The 19,778-nt window shown below is 41.3% G+C and overlaps 1 protein-coding gene across 13 annotated transcripts in view; it reads right to left on the bottom strand.

Annotated features, from left to right (window-relative positions):
* Positions 1 to 19,778, bottom strand: part of ZNF474 (zinc finger protein 474) — a 225,894-nt gene that overhangs the window by 130,473 nt on the left and 75,643 nt on the right. For 3 of the 13 annotated variants that reach the window (XM_082380376.1, XM_082380381.1, XM_082380382.1), the window contains 2 exons: positions 18,587 to 18,734; positions 13,089 to 16,548 (listed from right to left, as the gene is read on the bottom strand). The exons of 5 other annotated variants lie outside the window; for them this stretch is intronic. In XM_082380376.1, coding sequence (XP_082236502.1) covers positions 16,476 to 16,548; positions 18,587 to 18,734 — 221 coding nt within the window. In that variant the 3' untranslated portion in view covers positions 13,089 to 16,475. Of the gene's footprint in view, positions 1 to 13,088; positions 18,735 to 19,778 lie in introns of those variants that run through there. 5 more of the 13 variants (XM_082380383.1, XM_082380385.1, XM_082380384.1 and 2 more) reach the window with 3 other exon arrangements.

The raw sequence follows: 19,778 nt of genomic DNA, 5'->3' as shown, positions 1-19,778 counted from the left end.
AAGAAAAATAGTTAGATCCCTACTATGCAACATATAGCAATAAAATTTCAGAGGAATTAAAGGCTAAATATAAAAACTGAAAAGTGTTAGAAGAAATGTAAGAATCTATACAGTCTTGGGGAGGGAGAAGTCTCTTTAAGCTAGACATCATACTCAGAAAGTGTAAACACCGAGCAGGACCCTATGGGGCCTCCCCAGAACAAAACTCCACCACCCACCATGTCCTCTGCCTATCTTTTGTCTATAGAAAAATTTTAGTCAAAGAATAAATTTAATCATAGAAGTGAGAAAATGCAGCCACACAGCACAGCCAAAAAAATAAAATAAAATAAAATTTTAAAAAATATTTAAAAAAAGAAGGGAGAAAATGCAGAAAGAAAGGAAAACAGTCAAACAAGACCAAATAATAATAGTTTAAGCATTAAAAAAAGTCAAGGACCTTTAGTTCCCCTTTAAGGGCTATAGATAATATTCTGAGCCATGTCCTTTGAGCTGTTTTGCAGATACTGAAACCCCCGCCAGGTGAAGAAGTTAACCGCATGCTGCCCACAAACACGTAGACCCTCAGACCGGCTGGAACCAGAATGTTCATGATGCTGAATGCCAATTACCTCACCACCAGCCAATCAGAAGAAAGTCCACGAGCTGGTCACACATCCCATAACCCCCTTCCTCACTCTGTCTTTAAAAACCTTTCCCTGAAAGCCTTTGGGGAGTTCAGGTCTTTTAAGCACTAGTTGCCCTGGACCCTTGCTTGGTGCCCTGCAATAAATGCTGCACTTTCCTTTACCACAACCCAGTGTCAGTAGATTGGCTTTACTGTGCTTGGACCCAAGTTTGGTTCAGTAACATAAGCACACAGGGAAAGTCTAACATACTTTACCACATGGAGATGTTTTACTGGCTCTCTGGCTCTTGATAAGATGCCTTTCTTCCAGTTATAGCTTTGCCTACTATGGGATTTAAGGGAGGCCCACAAACCTCCCTTAACTACCCTATCACACCTGACACTACAGCCTAGAAAGGAAACAACTCTGCACCAAATACCCCTAAATCTGAACGAGGCCCCACATGCTCTAGGGTAGACCCACTTTCCAGATCCAAAGAACAAGAAGTGCTCCCAGGACTCCGACTCTCTCCAGACATCCCTACTTCATTAGAACTGGGAACCATCGCTCCCTAAAAGACCATCACAGGAGACGTTCAAGATGGCAGAGGAGTAAGACGTAGAGATCACCTTCCTCCCCACAAATACATCAGAAATACATCTACATGTGGAACAACTCCTACAGAACACCTACTGAACACTGGCAGAAGACCTCAGACTTCCCAAAAGGCAAGAAACTCCCCACATACCTGGGTAGGGTAAAAGAAAAAAGAAAAAACAGAGACAAAAGAATACGGACGGGAACTGCACCTCTGGGAGGGAGCTGTGAAGGGGGAAAAGTTTTCACACACTAGGAAGCCCCTTCGCAGGTGGAGACTGCAGGTGGCAGAGGGGGGAAGCTTCAGAGCCACGGAGGAGAGCGCAGCAACAAGGGTGCAGAGGGCAAAGTGGAGCGATTCCTGCAGAGAGGTTCACTGCAGATCAGCACTCACCAGCCTGAGAGGCTTGTCTGCTCACCCGCCAGGGCAGGCGGGGGCTGGGAGCTGAGGCTCGGGCTTCAGAGGTCAGATCCCAGGGAGAGGACTGGGGTTGGCTGCGTGAACACAGCCTGAAGGAGGCTAGTGCGCCACAGCTAGCTGGGAGGGAGTCCGGGAAAAAGTCTGGACCTGCCTAAGAGGCAAGAGACCATTGTTTTGGGGTGCACGAGGAGACGGGACTCAGAGCACCACCTAAACGAGCTCCAGAGACAGACACAAGCCGTGTCTATCAGCGCGGACCCCAGAGACGGGCATGAAATGCTAGGCTACTGCTGCAGCCACCAAGGAGCCTGTGTGCAAGCACAGGTCACTATCCACACCGCCCCTCCCGGGAGCCTGTGCAGCCCACCACGGCCAGGCTCCCGTGATCCAGGGACAACTTCCCTGGGAGAACGCACGGTGCGCCTCAGGCTGTTGCGTCACGCTGGCCTCTGCCGCTGCAGGCTCACCCCACATCCATATCCCTCTCTCCCCCCGGCCTGAGTGAGCCAGAGCCCCCTAATCAGCTGCTACTTTAACCCCGTCCTGTCTGAGCAAAGAACAGACACCCTCAGGCAACCTACATGCAATGGCAGGGCCAACTCCAAAGCTGAACCCCAGGAGCTCTGTGAACAAGAAGAGAAAGGGAAATTTCTCCCAGCAGCCTCAGGAGCAGCGGATTAAATCTCCAGAATCAACTTGATGTACCCTGCATCTCTGGAATACATGAATAGACAACAAATCATCCCAAAATTGAGGTGGTGGATATTGGGAGCAAATGTAGACTTAGGGCTTCCTTCCTGAATCTAATTTGTTTCTGGTTTTATGTTTATTTTAGTTTAGTATTTAGAGTTTATTATCATTGGCAGATTTGTTTATTGAGTAGGTTGCTCTCTTTTTTTTGAAATATAAATATATATATATATATTTCCTTTTTCTCTTTTTGTGAGTGTGTATGTGTATGCTTCTTTGTGAGAGTTTGTCTGTATAGCTTTGCTTTTACCATTTGTCCTAGGGTTCTGTCTGTCCGTTTTTTTGGTTTTTTTAGTACAGTTTTTAGCACTTGTTATCTTTGGTGGATTTGTTTTTTGGGTTTGGTTGCTCTCTTCTTTCTTTCTTTTTCTTAATTACTTTTTAATTTTTTTTATTTTTAATAATTTTTTGATTTTTTATTTTAATAACTTTATATATATTTTTTCTTTCTTTCTTCTTCTTTCTTCTTTCTGTCCTTTCTTTCTTTCTTTCTTTTTTTCTCCCTTTTCTTCTGAGCTGTTTGGCTGACAGGGTCTTGGTGCTCTGGCTGGGTGTCAGGCCTGTGCCTCTGAGGCGGGAGAGCAGAGTTCAGGACATTGGTCCACCAGAGACCTCCTGGCTCCATGTAATATCAAACAGCGAAAGCTCTCCCAGAGATCTCCATCTCAATGCTAAAACCCAGTTCCACTCAACGACCAGCAAGCTACAGTGCTGGACACCCTGTGAGAAACAACTAGCAAGACAGGAACAAACCCCACCCATTAGCAGAGAGGCTGCATAAAATCATGATAAGGTCACAGACACCCCAAAACACACCACTGGATGCTGTCCTGCCCACCAGAAAGACAAGATCCATCCTCATCCAGCAGAACATAGGCACTAGTCCCCTCCACCAGGAAGCCTACACAACCCATTGAACCAACCTTAGCCACTGGGGGAAGACACCAAAAACAATGGGAACTACGAACCTGCAGCCTGTGAAACGGAGACCCCAAACACAGTAATTTAAGTAAAATGAGAAGACAGAGAAACACAGAGCAGATGAAGGAGCAAGGTAAAAACCCACCAGAACAAACAAATGAAGAGGAAATAGGTAGTCTACCTGAAAAAGAATTCAGAATAATGATAGCAAAGATGATCCAAAATCTTGGAAGTAGAATGGAGAAAATACAAAAAACTTTTAAAAAGGACGTAGAAAAACTAAAGAGCAAACAAACAATGATGAACAACACAATAAATGAAATTAAAAATTCTCTAGAAGGAATCAATAGCAGAATAACTGAGGCAGAAGAACGGATAAGTGACCTGGAAGATAAAATAGTGGAAATAACTACCACACAGCAGAATAAAGAAAAAAGAATGAAAAGAATTGAGGACAGTCTCAGAGACCTCTGGGACAACATTAAACACACCAACATTCGAATTATAGGGGTCCCAGAAGAAGAAAAGAAAAAGAAAGGGACTGAGAAAATATTTGAAGAGACTATAGTTGAAAACTTCCCTAATATGGGAAAGGAAAGAGTCAATCAAGTCCAGGAAGTGCAGAGAGTCCAATCCAGGATAAATCCAAGGAGAAACACGCCAAGACACATATTAATCAAGCTATCAAAAATTAAATACAAAGAAAATATATTAAAAGCAGCAAGGGAAAAACAGCAAATAACACACAAGGGAATCCTAATAAGGTTAACAGCTGATCTTTCAGCAGAAACTCTGGAAGCCAGAAGGGAGTGGCAGGACATAATTAAAGTGATGAAAGAGAAAAAGCTACAACCAAGGTGACTCTACCCAGCAAAGATCTCATTCAGATTTGATGGAGAAATTAAAAACTTTACAGACAAGCAGAACCTAAGAGAATTCAGCACCATGAAACCAGCTTTACAACAAATGCTAAAGGATCTTCTCTAGGCAGGAAACACAAGAGAAGGAAAAGACCTACAAAAACAAACCCAAAACAATTAAGAATATGGTAATAAGAACATACATATTGATAATTACCTTAAATGCAAATGGATTAAATGCTCCAGCCAAAAGACATAGACTGGTTGAATGTATACAGAAACAAGACCAGTATATATGCTGTCTACAAGAGACCCACTTCAGACCTAGGGACACATACAGAGTGAAAGTGAAGGGATGGAAAAAGATATTTCATGCAAATGGAAATCCAAAGAAAGCTGGAGTAGCAATGCTCATATCAGACAAAATAGACTTTAAAATAAAGACTATTACAAGAGACAAAGAAGGACACAACATAATGATCAAGGGATCAATCCAAGAAGGAGATATAACAATTGTAAATATTTATGCACCCAACAAAGGAGCGCCTCCATACATAAGGCAAATGCTAACAGCCATAAAAGGGGAAATCAACAGTAGCACAATCATAGTAGGGGATGTTAACACCCCACTTTCACCAATGGACAGATCATCCAAAATGAAAATAAATAAGGAAACACAAGCTTTAAATGATACATTAAACAAGATGGACTTAATTGATATTTATAGGACATTCCATCTAAAAACAACAGAATACACTTTCTTCTCAAGTGCTCATGGAATATTCTGCAGGATAGATCATCTTGGGTCACAAATCAAGCCTTGGTAAATTTAAGAAAATTGAAATAGTATAAAGTATCTTTTCTGACCACAGTGCTATGAGGTTAGATATCAATTACAGGAAAAAAAAATCTGTAAAAAATACAAACACATGGAGGATAAACTATACAGTACTTAATACCCAAGAGATCACTGAAGACATCAAATAGGAAACCAAAAAATACCTAGAAACAAATGACAATAAAAACATGATGACCCCATACTTCTGGGATGCAGCAAAAGCAGTTGTAAGAGGGAAGTTTATAGCAATAAAATCCTACCTCAAGAAACAAGAAACATCTCAAATAAACAACCTAACCTTACACCTAAAGCAATTAGAGAAAGAAGAACAAAAACCCCCAAAGTTAGCAGAAGGAAAGAAATCATAAAGATCAGGTCAGAAATAAATGAAAAAGAAATGAAGGAAACAATAGCAAAGATCAATAAAACTAACAGCTGGTTCTTTGAGAAGATAAACAAAATTGATAAACCATTAGCCAGACTCATCAAGAAAAAAAGGGAGAAGACTCAAATCAATAGAATTAGAAATGAAAAAAGGAGAAGTAACAACTGACAGTGTAGAAATACAAAGGATCATGAGAGATTACTACAAGCCAATAAAATGGACAACCTGGAAGAAATGGACACATTCTTACAAAAGCACAACCTTCCGAGACTGAACCAGGAAGAAATAGAAAATATAAACAGACCAATCACAAGCACTGAAATTGAGACTGTGATTAAAACTCTTCCAACAAACAAAAGCCCAGAACCAGATGGCTTCACAGGCAAATTCTATTAAACATTTAGTGAAGAGCTAACACCTATCCTTCTCAAACTCTTCCAAAATATAGCAGAGGGAGGAACACCCCCAAACTCATCCTACAAGGCCACCATCACCCTGATACCAAAACCAGACAAAGATGTCACAAAAAAAGAACACTATAGGCCAATATCACTGATGAACATAGATGCAAAAATCCTCTACAAAATACTAGCAAACAGAATCCAAACACACGTTAAAAGGATCATACACCATGATCAAGTGGGGTTTATCCCAAGAATGCAAGGATTCTTCAGTATACACAAATCAATCAATGTGATAAACCATGTTAACAAATTGAAGGAGAAAAACCATATGATCATCTCAATAGATGTAGAAAAAGCTTTTGACAAAATGCAGCACCCATTTATGATGAAAACCCTCTGGAAAGTAGGCATAGAGGGAACTTATCTCAACATAATAAAGGCCATATATGACAAACCCACAGCCAACATCATTGTCAATGGTTTAAAACTGAAACCATTTCCTCTAAGATCAGGAACAAGACAAGGTTGTCCACTCTTACCACTATTATTTAACATAGTTTTGGAACTTTTAGCCAGAGCAATCAGAGAAGAAAAAGAAATAAAAGGAATCCAAATTGGAAATGAAGAAGTAAAGCTGTCACTGTTTGCAGATGACATGATACTATACATAGAGAATCCTAAAGATGCTACTAGAAAACTACTAGAGCTAATCAATGAATTTGGTAAAGTAGCAGGATACAAAATTAATGCACAGAAATCTCTTGCATTCCTATACACTAAAGATGAAAAATCTGAAAGAGAAATTAAGGAATCACTCTCATTTACCATTGCAGCAAAAAGAATAAAATACCTAGGAATAAACCTACCTAAGGAGACAAAAGACCTGTATGAAGAAAACTATAAGACACTGATGAAAGAAATTAAAGATGATACAAAGAGATGGAGAGTTATATCATGCTCTTGGATTGGAAGAATCAACATTGTGAAAATGACTCTACTACCCAAAGCAATCTACAGATTCAGTGCAATCTCCATCAAACTACCAATGGCATTTTTCACAGAAGTAGAATAAAAAAATTCACAATTTGTATGGAAACACAAAAGACCCCGAATAACCCAAGCAATCTTTAGAAAGAAAAACGGAGCTGGAGGAATCAGGCTCCTGATCTTCAGACTATACTACAAAGCTACAGTAATCAAGACAGTATGGTACTGGCACAAAAACAGAAATATAGATCAATGGAACAGCATAGAAAGCCCAGAGATAAACCCACACACATGTGGTCACCTTATTTTTGATAAAGGAGGAAAGAATATACAATGGAGAAAAGACAGCCTCTTCAATAAGTGGTACTGGGAAAACTGGACAGCTACATGTAAAAGAATGAAATTAGAAAACTCCCTAACACCATATACAAAAATAAACTCAAAATGGATTAAAGACCTAAATGTAAGGCCAGACACTATAAAACTCTTAGAGGAAAACATAGGCAGAAAACGCTATGACATAAATAACAGCAAGATCCTTTATGTCCCACCTCCTAGACAAATGGAAATAAGAACAAAAATAAACAAATGGGACCTAATGAAACTTAAAAGCTTTTGCACAGTGAAGGAAGCCATAAACAAGGCGAAAAGATAACCTTCAGAAAGGGAGGAAATATTTGCAAATGAAGCAAGTGACGAAGGATTAATCTCCATAATTTACAAGCAGCTCATGCAGCTCAATATCAAAAAAAAAAAAAACCCAATCCAAAATTGTGCAGAAGACATAATAGATATTTCTCCAGAGAAGATACACAGATTGCCAACAAACACATGAAAGGTTGCTCAACATTATTAATCATTAGAGAAATGCAAATCAAAACTACAATGAGATATCACCTCACACCATTCAGAATGGCCATCATCAAAAAATCTAGAAACAGTAAATGCTGGAGAGGGTGTGGAGAAAAGGGAACCCTCTTGCACTGGTGGTGGGAATGTAAACTGATATAGCCGCTATGGAGAACAGTATGGAGGTTCCTTAAAAAACGAAAAATAGAACTACCCTATGACCCAGCAATCTCACTACTGTGCACATACACTGAGAAAACCATAATTCAAAAAGCGTCATGTACCATAATGTTCTTTGCAGCTCTATTTCCAATAGCCAGGACACGGAAGCAACCTACGTGTCCACCAACAGACGAATGGATAAAGAAGATGTGGCACACATATACAATGGGATATTACTCAGCCATAAAAGGAAATGAAATTGAGTTCTTTGTAGTGAGGTGGGTGGACCTAGAGTCTGTCATACAGAGTGAAGTAAGTCAGAAAGAGAAAAACAAATACTGTATGCTAACACATATGTATGGAATCTGAAAAAAAAAAATGGTTCTGAAGAACCTAGGGGCAGGACTGGAACAAAGATGCAGACGTAGAGAATGGACTTGAGGACACGAGGAGGGGGACGTGTAAGCTGGGATGAAGTTAGAGAGTGGCATGAACATATATACACTACCTAATGTAAAATCGATAGCTAGTGGGAAGCGGCCAAATAGTAGAGGGAGATCAGCTCAGTGCTTTGTGACCACCTAGAGGGATGGGATAGGGAGGTGGGAGGGAGACACAAGAAGGAGGAGATATGGGGATATATGTATATGTGTGGCTGATTCACTTTGTTATAAAGCAGAAACTAACACACCATTGTAGAGCAATTATACTCCAATAAATATGTTAAAAATAAATAAATAAAAGACCGTCAGTATTTATATCATTGGGAATTACACCCTTGTGTGCTTTCAACACCAACAGAAATTCCAGCTTCCCAGAGCATCAGGGAAACTCTTATCCACAGACAGATCTGGAAATTCCCTAGTCTTGTTTTACCCAAACTTCCACATATCCCCCACCTTCAGGTACACAAATTACAGAGCCTAATGTAAAATGAAAATGGGGATCTCCTGTTCAAAAATTAGTAGGAATTTCCTGCTGGTAAAAACAAGACATTAAATCAAGCACGGGGGCCTTCTAAGTGTGGTGCTCCATGTGATACAGCGATTATACACTTATGTGGCCGCCTATGTTTCCTACCTCAAACCCTTTCTTTACTCCTTAATACTCTGTTATCAGCACTTTATCTGTAATTTACCTGTTTTTACCTGTATCCCCAATTTCTTCTCTAAATATTCAAAAAAATTCTTCTTACTCTAACTAAATCTATTCTGTCCCCCCAAGGACACCGTCAGATCCCCATATCCCATATAACATAATGCCTGGGGATGGGGCAGGTGTCACCTGTACTCACCATTGCTTTCCCTTTTTAGAACTTTCTCTTCCTTCTTCAAAAGTCCAGTTTCTTTCAATCCCACATCATCCATCTATACCACCTGGTTGTTTACGTACCTCCCCCTTGTCCAGGCATCCCATGACACCTCACAGGTGCTCAAGAAATATGTGTTGAGAAAGTTAATAAGTGACTTGTGCAATCATTAAAAAAAACAAAAAAAAATGGGTAGAATACAAATTCAACCTGCCAACTGCATAATAAGAGCCAGCATACTTTAAGCAAAGTGCCTCTTTGGCCTGAATTACTCACAATATCTAGAAATTTGCATTCAATATTCTATGTAAGTTTTGTCAGAAAACTGGCTGAAACATCACCTGTTATGAAGCCAAGTTGGTATCTATACCCTGAATATTTATGATTATTCCTTTAAGAAGCTGGGAGCGGGGGAGATGAAGGAGTCACTTGATATGACTTCAGGGATAAATTCATGTTTATTTCAGAGCTTGCTGCTAGAATAAACAGAAAACCAGACCCTGTCTCTGCCTGGCCGGACTTGTGCCTGCGCAGTGAGGGTGCCTCTTTTCATTGCTTCCCAATGCTGTCCTCTTCTGGCAGAGCGTGCTCATTGCTGGATCTGTGCGAAATGAGCCTGCTTGGAAGGAGAAAGGGAACTGGGGGCCAGAGACAGTGATACTGTGAGAGGACGAAAAGGAGGAAAAGGCAAATGTGGGAACAAAATGGGAAAAGCAGATGTATACCCCTCCTACCCTTTGTGTTCACTCACCCTCATTTTTTCTTTAGATGTCATCTCGTCCAGTGCCCTCCTGAACAAAAACAGAAAATTGTACACCTCTTCTGATTTGCTTTGCACCTACCTCAAGTTGCAGGCTTGGAAGAATAAATCCATGACCACCCTGGTCTCTGCCTTGTCATTGCCCGTCACCTTCCTTGCACACAAGTCCTGCACATGTCCTTCGTCCTTGCTCAGCTGTTCCTCTCACTTGCTGTCCACTGTTGCTCTCCTAGATCATCTCCCCGCACAACAGGGCTGCTCTTGAGCCCCTCCCAAGCCTGCCCTGTTTGCCCAGCTATATATGGGGACTGCTTCTAACCCTCTGTGCTAATGCTTCACCACCTTCTGGTTCTGGGTTCTTCATCTCTGGAAGACACCACATTGGTGACAGAAGTTGGGCAGGAAGCATGTTTAAAAACAGGAAGAGAAATACCTTTATCCAGAACAAGTAACTCAGCTGTTAACTTTGATAACTTCTTGTATGAATTGATCTCGTAGTCTAAAGGCTCTGTACTTGTCTTTCCTGTGGTCAAGTCACCCATCAACATAAAGGATATAACAACATTGTAAATCAACTATACTCTAATATAAAATAAAAATTAAATTTAGAAAAACCCATAAAGGATATAGAGCTTCCCGCTGTGTTTCACCTGGAAAATGCTGATACTGGTATTATACAGAGTGTTCATCCTTGAGGCTGCTTACAGGGACGTGGAGTAGACCACAGTTTCCGTGAGTTTCTTCCCTCGTGTGTCCTTTAGCACCCCTGCTGCCTCTAACTGTTCATCGTTTCAGGGCCAGCTCCGAACTCCCTCTGCCTTGAGGTCTTCACAAAGATGTCATTTCCCCCATCTGCTTTGGCTGCAGGAATCAGAACCTGTGTACCACCACTTGTCACAGTTACATGCAGTGCTGTGTTGTTCACTGATGCTTTACTGAAGCACGTTTAACCATATACCTACGGTTTCTGGCATTCTAGGGTTGCTTACCCCTTTGCTAGCTGAAAAACCAGGATCTAAGCCGCTCATAGATGATGTCAGGAATCCCAGTCCTCTCCTCAGGTGATTCTGAGGATTCCTGGAGACGATGCACCTGCCTTGGCTGTTGCTTGCCATCTGTTGCTCCTGACTGCTGCTTGGGGGCTCCTTGTAGCTTCAAGGGCTTCCTTGGTCTGGTTGTCCATGTGTAAACATTGGCTCCGCTCTTATTTCACAGCTCCACCCCACACCCCAGCACAGCTACCAATAAGGCAAAGTGAAGGCTCGAAGATAACATACAGAATTAGAGCGCAGGAAAGGGACATTTAAAATTCGGCAGCAGTGACTGCTGCTCCTAAGTCCACCAGCCTTGTCCCAATGTAGGGTGCCCCCTACCTGCTGTCTTGCTGACGTGTTGCCACGGTTTCAGTCCCTCGTCACATAGGTGGGAGTTCCCCTTGACCTAGTTCTGAGCCCAAAACTCCAATTTCTTTTTTGTCAGTCTCTAACAAGAGGATGAAAAACCAGTGTGCTCAATAATACTTCCTCAGTGTTGGAGCTTTGTCCACTGTAAGGGTGGCCATTCACATTCTTTTGCAAAATTGTTCTTCTTTGCCCCAACTACCCTTATGAGACTAAACTCAGGACTAAACTTTGCATACCGAAAATGCCTTTTAAAGTGTTTCCTCAAATAATAAAAAAAAAGGACAATCTTTCCTTCAAACATTGAATGCTGCTATTTCTGATATGTGAAAATGGCTATAATTTTTTAAAGTTTTATCTTTTGGGTGGCCTAATTTACCAACCTTGCCTGCCTTGATGGCAAGAATAATTTCTTGTCCTCTGAGGTTTATGCCCAAATATTGTCAATTTCCCACAAAAGGGAAAGTGGTCCCCTAACAAGAAGCCAGGAAGAGATTTGAGCTCATGCCAGAAAATCCTAATTATTCCCCCAAATCCCTGGTCACCTCTTCCTCCTGCTGTGGCAGTGAGAACACAATGTCCAGACCTCCTTGCACTCAGGTACAGTCACATGGCTGAGATTTAGCCCATGAATGTGAGTGGAATGATGAGCATTTATTCTAGGCCGAATAGGTAACTCCATGCTCTTTTCTCCTCGTGGATGAGCTGAAAGGAGAGGACCTACCAGGGCAACTTGTGTGTCACATGTTGAAAGTGGCAGAGATTTCATCAGCCTGGGGCCCTGAATGATGTCAGGAAGGAGGGATGCCTCACTATACTGCTCACTTGCCCAGGGCTCTTTTTAAAGCAAGAAATAAAATTCTGTCTTATTCAAGCCCTTAGAATATTTTTGTCTATTTGTTACAGCACTTAGCCTACCTTAATACAACCTGTCAGTAGAAACCCTATCAGAGGTGTCTCTACTCAGGTGTGGAGTTAACAGAGGTCTATGTGGTGTGATGAGGGTCACTAAAGGTCAAGGAGAGGCCTGCTTCCCATGCCCTATTGACTTCCATCCCAACATTTTGTCTAAGATTCCACCACATGGACTTCATTACTTTGGATAAAGACATAATACTTCTAAGAAACTTTTTTTAAAATAACCATACCATCTGAGAGAGATAGAGCATCAAACCATCAACTTCCATGAACCCCTTAGCGTGGACGACTTTCTCAAGTTTCTTTCTAATGAAATAGCTAGTGGAAAGTCCAGAAAGGGACACAGGAAGAGAAATGTGGATGGGCAGACTAGGAGAGATGGACGGATATCTGAAAGGTGGAGCACCTGAGTTTCTTCTCCAACAGAAACAGAAGTCTGGGCAGTCGTAGATAGAAGACAGGACAGCAGGATCCTGGAGAAACCTTCATGGGGGTTGGGAGGAAAGAGTTCAGAAGGTTCAAAGATGGGAGATGAAGGCATTGAAGGCAAACTTCTTGCTTGATAATTTGGCTGAATGACGGTCCTCAAATCAGGTGCTTTTTCTACCCTGCCCCTACACTTTGAGCACTTTTCTTTGATGGTCCAGCCTACTTTTTAGATCCGCACATGGCCCCTCAGAAAAGCCCTGGTAAACATCATAAGAGAACGATGAGATTTGTTTAAGCCATATCTGCATTTTCAGTGCTCGGATATTTTGACTGTTTTCAGCTAGTACCTTATTTAGAGATTCCCATAACAATAACCTTCTACCATTTCAGATTATGCAGTTATTTCCTTTCTGCAGCTCATGGAAAAGACAGACAGGTGGGTAGGACAAGGTCATAGGGTCATTGGCAGGAAAAGTCAACTGCTGAGTAATTCAACTGCATTTGTCCATTTATTATTTTTTAAACAAGTGTGTACATGTAACAGAATCCATTTTATGATTAAAAATATTAACAGAACATTAAAAATTTGCATCCATATTTTGTGCATATTGTAAAATAGCTGGGTATTTTACGGGTAGCAAATCTTGGAGCCAGTTTTTGTTGGGTTATCTGGCCCTACTGAATTTGATTATGGTGACTTCTCACTAATGCAAGCAGTGGAGGTGGCCAGTGTCCCACGTGGAGTTGAGGACTCTATCTCTCTGATCAGTAGAAGGTTTGGGGGTCTTACCCTATGCCACATACAGGTACACCTTGTTTCATTGTGCTTTGCTTTACTGTACTTTGCAGATGAGTTTTCATTTTGTTTTGTTTGACAAATTAAAAATTTGTGGCAACACTGCATCAAGTAAATATATCAGCACCATTTTTCCAACAACACTTGCTCATTTCATATCTCTGTGTCACATTTTGATAATTCTTTCAATATTTCAAACTTTTGTATTATTATTATATTTGTTATAGTGATCTGCATTCAATGATCTTTGATGTTACTATTGTAATTGTTTTGGCATTTTTTAGCAATAAAGCATTTTTTAAATTAAGGTATGTGTGTTGCTCTTTTAGATATAATGCCACTGTCCACTTATAGGCTACAGTGTAAACAAAACTTTTCTATGCATGAGGAAACCAAAATTTTCTGTGATTTGCTTTATTGTGATATTCACTTTATTGAGGTGATCTGGAAAGGAACTCACAATATCTCTGAGGTCTGCCTGTGGATGCTTCTTCTATTCGTTGTCTGCTGCTGCCATAATAAATTATTATAAACAATGGGTTAAACAACACACATTTATTTTCTTACAGTTCTGTAGGTCAGAAGTTCAACCCTGGACTCACCAGATAAAAACAAGTTGTTGGCAGGCTGTGTTCCTTTCTGGAAGTTCCAGGGGAGAATCTGTTTCCTTGCTCATTCAGGTTGTTGGCAGAATCCAGTTCCTGTGGTTATAGGACTGAGGTTCCAGTTTCTTTGCTGGCTGTCTGCTGGGGATGCCCTTAACTCGGAGAGGTTTTTCTCTGGTCATTGCACATAGTTCCCTACACCTCAGAGCAAGCAACAGACTGTTGAATCCTTCTTATGCTGCCATCTCTCTCAAGCACCCTTTTTTCTTCTTATTCCACTGTTAAGGACTCATGATTATACTGGGCCCACCCAGATAATCCGAGATACTCTCCCCATTACAAGGCCCAAAACCTTAACCACATCTGCAAAGGTAGCATAACATGCAAGGTAACATATTCGTAAGTTTGGAGAACTAGGGTATCAACATCTTTGGGGACATTATTTTGCCAAACACACTCTCAATTAAGTATTATCTGAAAACATTGGTCTATAGGTGATCAGTATGAATCAATGATAGGACTTAGCCCCCATGATGCCTAGGCCAGGTTTCACCTACTTACTTGCAGTTGGTTTATATCCATGCTGGTTTAATCTCATGTTTCCAGAAGTAGAAATAAAAGGCATTATCAGAGATACTCTGCAATCTTGTGCTCCCAGCACCTCTCCCCACCTCCTTCATCCTCTTATACCCAAAAGAATAGTAGTTGAAATTTAGACCATTCATATTCAACCTTAGTGGGGTTTCAACTAAGTTTGTCTGGATGTGGAGGACATAAGATTTCATTATCCTTTACCCTACAGGTGTTATCTATTGAATATTTTTATAACAAAAATTTAAAAGAACTAAGCATAAAAGTGTACCATCCTGGGCTTCCCTGGTGGCGCAGTGGTTGAGAATCTGCCTGCCAATGCAGTGGACACGGGTTCGAGCCCTGGTCTGGGAAGATCCCACATGCCGCGGAGCAACTAGGCCCGTGAGCCACAATTACTGAGCCTGCGCGTCTGGAGCCTGTGCTCCGCAACAAGAGAGGCCGCGACAGTGAGAGGCCCGCGCACCGCGATGAAGAGTGGCCCCCGCTTGCCACAACTAGGGAAAGCCCTCGCACAGAAACAAAGACCCAACACAGCCATAAATAAATTTTAAAAAAATAAAAATTAAAAAAACCTAAAGCAATAGTCTTTAAAAAAAAAAAAATGTGTACCATCCTATGCTAAATTAACAGTGTTTTTTCCTGGTGTAATTCTCTCTACACCATCCAATTTGGCCCCCGCCAGAAACTCAACTGCCTCTCATGTGTGCTGTTTCTTCCAAGTGCAGGAAAACCTCATTTCCATCTCTGGCCACAGTGCTCACAGAGAGTGGGCAGGGCCAGCTGAAACAGGCACGGCCATTCATGTGGGCCAGACAGAGAGTCAGGAGGGAAGTAATAAATGATAAAGGAAAGCTGTCCATTGCCAGAGCAGGGAAAGGTCCCCACAGGGCTGGGGAAGGAAAGGGCTGAACTTCCTGACCTGACCTGGTCTGGGATTAAAGCCATATGAGTTGGTTTAGATGAGGGTGTAAAGAAGAGATGTTGCTAATGTCAGAAGTACTGAGAGACCAAGGCTGTTTTCAGGTTTTCAGGAGATGGAAGACTTTGGATATCTGCCCTCTTTCTCTTCCCTGCTCACAAATGGGTCTGCTTGTCAGTAGAAGCTTCTTTTTTTGTGAAGAGATTCAGGCCAATATTCCCCAAGCTGAAGCAGTGTCATCTGGGAGCCATCCTTGGAAATACTGGGACCCTACTTGGAAATACATCCAAGGCTGCCTGACGAGGAGGAGCTCCCACAACCTGAGGAGCTCCCACAACGGAGCTCGAACAGATCTCCATGCTTACTCACCGGAGGAGAGTCTCCCCGTCTATATCCCTTAGTAGGACAGGCTTGTTCTGTCTCCAGTGTTCCCTTCTGATAAGACATGCCCCGCAACGTTGATGTGAATTTAATGTGCAAATGAGTATCAAGAAATCCTGGAATTCTTCCCATAACCTCAACTAAAGGGGAATTCAATAAAAGACTGTGCAGCACCAGTTGCCAGAGCAGAGAGGGAATTGTATTGTTGCCAATGCCTCTAATAACATTGCATCCCAAGCTGATACCTACCTGAGCCAGTGTAAGAGCTCCAAGTACCTTCATCTAGTATCTGCTCTTCATCACCTAGGAGACTATCTATGGGAACCATTACAAGATTCAGATTCAAAGCTTATGGATGTGCCAACCACTATTAAAGAAATCAGTTTCCTTTTTAGACTACAAAAATCTGCACAGATGTGAACAAATTGGGGGAAGGGCAGTGGGCAGAGAGCAGGTGAGCTCTGTCCTATTAATGGTGAGACTTCAGTGACTTGTCTTGATGAAAGATATGAGCCCTTGGATTGATGTCATTGTGACTGAACTTGCTTCAGATTTGATCCCCTGTAACGTTTGCAGGCCGGCTCAGATGGAGCTGGAGCTGGGGCCAGAAGTGGAAGTCCCACGGTCGGCACCTTGACGTTCCTCAAGCTGTTCCCTGTGGAAGCACAGTTCTTACAAGAGCTCATCTTTTTCAACCGCTTCAAGAACTCAGATTTAATAATTCCTACAGATAAAGTAGTTTTGTTTTGTTTTTCTCATGCTTTGAAAGCGAAGGCCCACGAATCTCTCTTTATGACCCCAAATGGCCACTCATTTCAAAGTTGAGGCCAGAACTCTTGTTTTATTTCCCTTGCTGTCTGACTTCCGAACATCAGCAGAATACAGAAGTAGCTTTTAAAACACAATGCAGTTCAAACTTTTGTTTTCACCTCGGTTTAAGATAAACCCAGACCAGCAGCCAAACTGCAAGCATGCTAAAATTCCCATTTGCCTTAGTTACTAAAGAGTGTACAAAATTGACATTTGTCAGATCATTTGTGTTGGAATTAATCTGATTAATGGTGGTATCTAGCACGCAAATGGCAATGGATAAGATTATGGGCTTGGAAGTCCAACAGTCCTGAGTTTGCTTCCTGACTCCAACCCTTAACTCAAGTCCAGTGTGACCATGAGTTTGCTATTTTAGTCTAAGTATTAGTTTCCTCACGTGTAAAATAAGGATACTATCTACTTGTAGGGTTGATGTGAGATTTATATAAACTGATATATAGGAAGCACTAGGCACCGTGCCTGACCCCCAGTACACTCACTACACATTAGATGTTGTTGTCATTTTTGTTAACAAAATAAAAGAACAAACCATCAGGTAGGAGTCATTAAAGGCTATCCTTTACAAGATGCTAACCTTATTTGGGGCTATCTAAAAGACTTTTTTAAAAGTTCATCTCTTGCTTCCTTTGCAACAAGCAGGAAAACCCGAATAATTAGCACAGTTATGCTAACCTAACCTTTTATAATCTGTAGATTATGACCAAATTATTAGGTCAGATAAATTTGCTTGTATAGTTTGGAGTTAACTGTGCTGTGTAAGGTCATGAATGCAAGGTTTGCAGGAACCTGGTGGATCCAAAATGGCCCTGAAAGTCAGCCATAAAATGAACAAAGATCTTAAGCAAAACTGCTGGGAGTCCAGGCAAAGCAGCGCTGCTCCAGGGGAGCAGAATTTCCTGGGCAGAGCACCTCCCTGGCCCTGGCCTCCTCCCAGGAGGCCTGCCTCTCTGAATACACATTCAAGGACTCAAATCCAGGGCATCTGCACAACCCACGTACTGTGCGTGGCCCTTGGGTAGGGAGGCACAGGACTTCCAGGCAGGCTTTTAGATCTCCACAATAAAACACCTATAAGCCCCTAGGAGGGCAGAGAGAACTCTTGCTGGACCTCTTCTATAGGAGGAGGGAGCTAGCTTCCACCCATGTGATGAATCACATCACAGCAATCTCCCAACATATGAGGCTGGCACTGATGCTGAATTTTCCTTGTAGCATTTTTCACTATTAGTAAGGGAGTATGAGTTCTGTGTGTTTCTAGTACTTTAACTCCTTAGCTCTTTTTTTGTATGTGTCTCCTGTTGAACAATTTTATAGAGAAAAGAAGATTCCTGGTCACTAACTCAATTAAAAACATTTCCCTGGATCAGAAATAGCAGGGAGTGGCACATTATTTCAGAAAGCACAGGGATGGGAGGGAATCCAGTTTTTCTCGGGAACTAAAGAGTTGCCTGAAGTCACCACCCAAAGCCTCTGTTCACTGAATAATAGTCCTAAGTGTGAGGTTCACAATCTTGTTCAGGAAATCAGACCAGAAGAAAAACAGCAACAACTGGCTCTGAAATTTCCTGGAGATAAAAATGCCAGCTGTGATGAGGCGCGGCCACGTGTAATTCTGCCTGACAACCGTGTGACATGCGAGGCCCCGGCGTGCCAAGGCACACGCACGCAGCTGCATGCTAAAAGCAGTGACACAGTGGTCACACCAGGCCACCAAAGCACTGAGCTGGGCGTCTCGTGCCTTTGGTCAATTCCACTTTTCCTTGTTTCCTCTCCTCCCCTCCTTTTCCTCCTCCCCATCATATCCCAGCTCTTTCCAAAGGATTTCATTCCTGTAACTATTTCGTAGGGAGAAAGGGCTTTACTTGGCGACTTTTGGTTTACAGGATCGTTGGTGAACAATCAGTCTGTCTGGCAGGAAGGTACGCCCACAAACATTACAGGGAACCAACTGGCTCTGGGCACTTTTCCAAGCAGCTTCGTTTAAGGCATCAAGATCATAGAAACCCTTGGCTGAAAAGTTAAAGAAAAACAGAGGGAAAAAAAAAAAGAAGAACAAAAAATAAAAGAAAAAGAAAATGGGAAAATGGATCAGTTTTCATTCTGGAGAACCATGCTCTACTTTTTATGGAAAGTATTTTCAGGAAATACCTGTTGACTGAGGCTTTTAAACAAATCGTATTACTTTTGCCAAAAAAAAAAAAAAAAAAATGCTGCTCAGTCTTTTAAGGGTTGAAAACCGTTAGCTCTGAACGAGAGGTTTTTCAGTCCTCAGACTTTAAAAAGGGGAAGACATTGTTTTATGTGTTGTGATTTGCATTCTTCACTAATTATTAACATCTTTGCTTACACATTATTATCTTGCAAATATAACTTTTGGCTTTCTTTCAGTTGACTCTAAATATAAACTCACAAAAGGAAAAGAACATTTATTTGTATTTTCTTCTTCTGTAATCCTTCAGTGGAATGTTTTTAGAGGACATCTGACAGCTGAGAGTGAATTTAAGGTGAATTATATCCTAAAAATTTATCATCTCTTTGTGGCTGTAAACTCAGAGATTCTTTAAGTAATTAAAGTGAAGAATGCAAACAGAATAGTTCATCTGACGAAAAAAAGTGTCCTTAAGAAAACGACAAAGGCAGCTGAGAGATATATAATCTCCATTGGCAGAGCATAGGAAAAAAGGCATATGGGTTTATTTTAGAGAAACAGTGTGGGATTTAACTTTAATAAACCTTATTTAAATAGAATGGCTTTAGTACATTAAATTGACTATGTCTTAGAATTGCCCAAAATAGGCCCCCCAAAATGTATCCAGACATGCAAAAATATATCACATAGTTTTTAAAAAATTATTTTCACAGCATATATTTCTTCATTAAAGCCCAGGCAATTCTCATATGACTTCTATCTAGTGGCTCACACAAACATAGCAAACCTTAGATTCTTTAACAAGCTTACTCATGTTCTTTTTCTTTTTTTTTTTCTCCGTGGGAAATTAAACTCCAGCACAATGGGACAACCTAGTATTTCTCCCTTGGATAAAGGAAGTGTCA

The sequence above is a fragment of the Balaenoptera borealis genome (assembly GCF_965194805.1).
Source record: "Balaenoptera borealis genome assembly, chromosome: 2".
Taxonomy (NCBI): Eukaryota; Metazoa; Chordata; class Mammalia; order Artiodactyla; family Balaenopteridae; genus Balaenoptera; species Balaenoptera borealis.
This window is presented reverse-complemented; position numbering and strand designations above follow the sequence as displayed.